The 5,581-nt window shown below is 49.8% G+C and overlaps 1 protein-coding gene across 1 annotated transcript; it reads right to left on the reverse strand.

Annotated features, from left to right (window-relative positions):
* Positions 1-257: 257 nt before the first annotated feature.
* Positions 258-3,835, reverse strand: slc25a5 (solute carrier family 25 member 5). The gene is made up of 4 exons (XM_033030235.1): positions 3,569-3,835; positions 1,714-2,197; positions 1,484-1,624; positions 258-683 (listed from the first exon to the last, which is right to left on the reverse strand). Exons 1-4 carry the CDS (start codon positions 3,680-3,682, stop codon positions 526-528), a joined length of 897 nt encoding a protein of 298 aa, XP_032886126.1. The 5' UTR covers positions 3,683-3,835; the 3' UTR covers positions 258-525.
* Between the last annotated feature and the right edge of the window lie 1,746 nt (positions 3,836-5,581).

Genomic DNA, 5,581 nt, shown 5'->3' on the forward strand with positions numbered 1-5,581 from the left:
TCCTTGCTATCAAATCATAATATACGTAATGCGGCACAGTGGTAGAGTTGATGACTCACAGAGAATAGCTATTTGAACAGGGAGCTGAAGGGTGTGCAGTATTTCAGAGAACTCCTTCAGATAAAGCATGACTCATCCCTGGAATGTGAAAGAGGAATACTAATTGCCAAACAGGCTAGTCCAATATGCTGGGTGACCAGACCCTGTGAAAAGATGTACAAATACTTACTCAGAAGTCACACGAATAAAGACTACAACCATTTACACGGTCAATTTTATTTTTAGTTACAGTAATTTAAAAAGAGCAGACCGGCTGGATGAAGTGATTTAGTCCCATCATATGGAATGATACTAAGTGTACAGAGAATGATTGCGGTCACTTAACAAGGTCGCTTCATAACCCAAACCAGCAGATATTTACCAGATGGGCCCCTATAAATAGGTGTAATTTGATAAAGTCCATGAATGTACAAGATATGTTACAAGTACAACACTGGTTCACGCAACATTGACGTCTGTGACCATTTAAACAAATTTCTTGAATTCATCATACAAGACCAACACAAAAGCACCACCCATGCCTCTCAGCACATTGGACCAGGCACCTTTGAAGAAAGCTTTACCACCCTCATCATTAAGGATCTTCTTCCAGCAGTCGATTGTTCCTGTGTACATGATGTCAGCTGGAAGCAGAAAAAAAGTTTACTCCCTCAAAGCTCCAAATAACAGTTTCCGTCCATCCAATGTTGCCCTCCCTTGCCCAATGTAGAGGGTTCTAAAAATCTATACAATGCATGCATGGAAAAATCAAAGATGGACACAAAATGCTGGAGTAACTCAGCGGGACAGGCAGCATCTCTGGAGAGAAGGAAAGGGTGACGTTTCACCCAAAACGTCACCCATTCCTTCGCTCCAGAGATGCTGCCTGTCCCGCTGAGTTACTCCAGTATTTTGTGTCTATCTATGGAAAATCAAAGCAGCCGCTTATCAAAATCTCAGAGTGACAATCTAAACCGCACTGCCAAGAACAGCAGTTGAAAGTACGATCTTGCTGTTGTACATCACCTTCTCCCAGCCTCTGAAGGCCAATATTAGCACCTCTGCACCGAAACCAGACAGCAAAGCAGCAAAAGTTAGAAACAAAGAATCACAGATGTTGGCTGGTTAACAAAAGGACATAAAGTGCTGAAGTAGCTCAGGCAGCATCTCTGGTGACAACGAAGAAGCTTTTTGCTGTACCTCAGTACATATGTCAATAGGTCCTCTATTCGAAGCGTCACCTATCCATGTTCTCCAGAGACGTTGCCTGGCCTGATGAGTTACTCCAGTACTTTGTGTCCTGTTCTGCAAAGCAGCAGCATGTCCTACTACCACGTATATGCATCAGAGGTTGAAATATGCAGTACTCAATGTGCCACAAGTCCAACGGGCAGCATGAACAATATTCTACGTGTTCGCGGCCATTTAACAGTAGCAAACCCACCTCCTTTCCGCCCAGACTGCATCATCATACGACGTCTCACTGTGTCGAATGGGTAGGAAGTCACACCAGCCACAGCTGTGACAGACTGAGCTATCATCCAACTGATCATAATATGGGTGTTGTGGGGATCTGGGAGCATTCCTGGGGAAAGAGAGAGGGGCAACACATTTTAAAATGATAGGGTGAACCTCGATAGCACGGATGAACGGACAAGGAGTTTCCAAGCTTACCTTTGGCAGTGTCGTAGATTCCAAAGTAAGCAGCCCGGTAAATGATGATGCCTTGTACGGACACGTTGAAGCCCTGGTACAGGCCCTTGAAACCATCCGACCTGAAGATCCTGGTAAGGCAATTAGCTAAACCAGAGAACTCTCGCTCTGCCCCGGTTTTACCGACGTCAGCTGCCAGACGCGTTCGGGCAAAGTCGAGCGGGTAGACGAAGCAGAGGGACGTGGCACCAGCAGCACCGCCGGAAGCCAGGTTACCCGCAAAGTAACGCCAGAATTGTGTCTTGTCAATGCCGCCAAGGAAGAACTGTTTGTACACATCTTTGAAAGCAAAGTTGAGGGCCTGGGTGGGAAAGTATCTGATCACATTGGCCAAATTCCCACGCCAGAAGGAGAGGAAACCTTGCTCTTTGGGGATGCGTACAACACAGTCAATTATGCCTTTGTATTGCTGGTCTACTGCGATCTGTCTGCTTGCATGTTGCACCTGTAACAGACAAGGTCAAGATGTAGAAGCAAGGAACTGTAGGTGTTAGTTTACACTAAAGTGCTGGAGTAACCCAGATGTTCTCCAGAGATGTAGCCTGACCCACTGAGTTACTCCAGCACTGTGACCTTTACGAAAACCCACCACAAATTAACCTGGCTACCAAAATGCCCATTAAATCAAACACCAAGGTCAGATGTGACCGCCCCAAAACTATATATAAACACGGTGTAGATGTGAGTGGCTGGTCAGGTAGACTGGAAGCAAGCAGTAAGCCCGCCCACAAACGCTAAGGTGACCCTGACTCGTCTTCCAGGTGGCCCTGACTCGACTTACAGGTGGCCAGGCACAATTTGACCTTCCCCCTGCACAATTTTCTAGCAGACATTGTCCTTCCGGCAGCACCGGAGATGAATTGGAGACTGGACGTTTAATGCACCGAGTGAGAGGAAGACACGGACAGATTTACACACACGGTGTGTAAAGGCGAGGCATCCTCGGCCTCTTCCAGATCCAACCCCTCTCCCTGTACTTTCGGCAGCCGGTCAATATGACCGCAGCAAGCCGGCTAAAGACCACAGTATGTGCACAAAGAGACGGAGACAACTTCTGGGTGGAGAGGAGACGCAAAGCGCGCACATTGCAGTCTACAGGCGAGGTGACCCGAGCACATTCGGCCCCTCTAGCGCTGATAGTCCACCCCCTCCCCTCACATGTTCAGCTGCGGCCTTCGTCCGAAGGGGAAGGAAAGAAAAGGTCAGACGTCGCTTCCTCCTCTAGATCTTCCCGCCTCCGCAAACCGGCTACTCAACACGAAAAGGAAACGGTTTTACAAAAGGCCAGCCCGATTATTAGTCCCGTTGTTCCCGCCTCCCTCTCTCTCTGTGTGTGTGTGTGTGTGTCTCTCCCTCAGGGAGGATGTGGCGAAGAGGCGCCTCCTCCCTCCATCAACGCCACCCGGCCCTGCCGTGTAGGCCGCGCTCCTTCTCCTTGCTACGACCTTGGTTACCCTGCAGTGCACAATGTCTCTATAAAGATATTCCAGTAAAAAAAAACGTCCCAACAACCCAACTTGGCGCAGTGTGGACACAGACACAGCAATCTCCAATTAGTGTAGAGTATCTGCACATTATCCGCACTGAGCCGGTGATGGAAGGGAAGGGAAGGGAAGGGATGGGCTCAGCAGGAAGGATGAGCTCCATTTTACACTCACTCCCTCCAACGGTCTGGAAACTGAACACTTCCTCTTGGATGTCGCATCCCCGTTTTTCACGCCTGTTACCGGTCGCTCACACACAACACACACACACACAACACGGGCCTGGAGCCGTGCGGCAAAGCAGCAAGGACAGGGAGGTGTGGATGACTTACCTGCAGCAACAGCTTCACTCTCTCGATGGGAGCCACTGCTGTCTTGGAGATTGCAGCGGCCACGCCGCCGGCTAGGAAATCCTTGCCGAAGCTCACAAGCCTGTCGGACGCCATGTTCGTGTCTGCTTGCTTGTCTGTTTCAAACGCTGGGTTTTAATAATAATAATGATATTTCAGTGAGGAGAAGGAGGGGGGAGTTTGACCGACTGAACGCAACTCGAGCCCGGTGCCGGCGTCGATGAAATGGCCGATGCTGCAGCGGAAGCGCGGCTTTAAGGCGGCGGGGGGAGGCCCGCGGGAGCGAGCGCGCGCGCACCCCCGATCCCGAACCCGCGCCGGCCATTGGCGGGCGGCGGCGCGCCCCGCGGCCTCATTGGCTGCACCGGCGGGGCCCCCCCGCGTGGAGGCTCGTGCACCCGGAGGGCGGTCCGCGGGGGCGCGCGTCGGGAGCATTGACGCCGGTGGAGGGAGGGCGCGCGCACTGGCACCGCTAGCGCGGCCCGCGGGAGCGCGCGCACTGAGCATTGTCCAGGGAGAGCGGCCCGCGGGAGCGCGCACCTGCACTGGAGCCCAGGCCCGGGCTCTGCAGTAGTAATATAGCCGCACAGTTCAATTCCCCGCAGCATTGATACAGTTCCCTCCAAGGGATTCCAATACTAATCCCAATCAAAGATCCTAGAAACATAGAAAATAAGTGCAGGAGTCTTCGAGCCTGCACGGCCATTCAATATGATCATGGCTGATCATCCAACTCAGTATCCAATCCCTGCCTTCTCTTTATACCCCCTGATCCCTTTAGCCACAAGGGCCACATCTAACTCCCTCTTAAATATAGTCAATGAACTGGCCTCAACTACCTTCTGTGGCAGAGAATTCCAGAGATTCACCACTCTCTGTGTGAAAAATGTTTTCCTCATCTCAGTCCTAAAAGATTTCCCCCTTATCCTTAAACTGTGACCCCTTGTTCTGCACTTCCCCAACAACGGGAACAATCTTCCTGCATCTAGCAGGCGCTCCTCTAGTATCTTTGACCCCAATGGTCACTATTAGATGGAGAGGGAACCAGCAACATAATCCATATCCCCGAAGGACCGTCTGAGTTACACCAGCACTGTGTGTCTTTCTTTTGTCACCAGCTTGCATTTGATTTAAAGCACACATGATATGCTGCAGTAACACAGTGGGTCAGGCAGTATTTCTAGAGGAAATGGATAGGTGACGTTTTGGGTTCGGGACTCTTCTTCAGACACCACAAAAGAACTGCAGTCATACAGTACCAAAACATGCCCTTTGGACCAACTTGCCCATGACCACCAAGATGTCCCATCTGCACTAATCCCACCTGCCTGTTTGTGTTTGGCCCATAACCTTCTAAATCTTTTCTCTCCATGAACCTGTCCAAATGCCTTTTAAATGAGATGCAGATGCAAGAATCTTGACTAAAACACAAAGTGCTGGAGTCTGAAGAAGTGTCACCTAGCCATGTCCTCCAGGGTTGTAGAAACTAGGAACTGCAAGTGCTGGTTTACAAAAAGACACAAAGTGCTAGAGTAACGCAGTGGATTAGGCAGCATCTCTGGATAATATGAAAGGCACCTGATCGAAACCTCACATATCCATGTCATAGAATAGAACCATAGAACATAGGTGCAGGAGTAAGCCATTCGGCCCTTCGAGCCAGCACTACCATTCAATATGATCATGGCTGATCATCCAAAATTAGTACTGTACCCTGTTCCTGCTTTTCCCCCCATATCCCTTGAGCTAGTAGCCCTCGGAGCTATATCTAATTCTCTCTTGACAACATCCAGTAAATTGAAACTGCCTTATGTGGCAGAGAATTCCATCGGAGATGCTGCCTGACCCGCTGAGTTACTCCAGCACTTTGTGTTTTACTCGAGATTTCAGCATCTGCAGTTCCTTATGTCTGTCTTCTTGTGTCTCCTGATGGTCTCCATCTCAGGGTACTTAACGAAGTGGCTCTAGAAATCATGGATGCATTGGTGATAATTT

The sequence above is a fragment of the Amblyraja radiata genome, chromosome 12, assembly GCF_010909765.2.
Source record: "Amblyraja radiata isolate CabotCenter1 chromosome 12, sAmbRad1.1.pri, whole genome shotgun sequence".
NCBI classification, from domain to species: Eukaryota; Metazoa; Chordata; class Chondrichthyes; order Rajiformes; family Rajidae; genus Amblyraja; species Amblyraja radiata.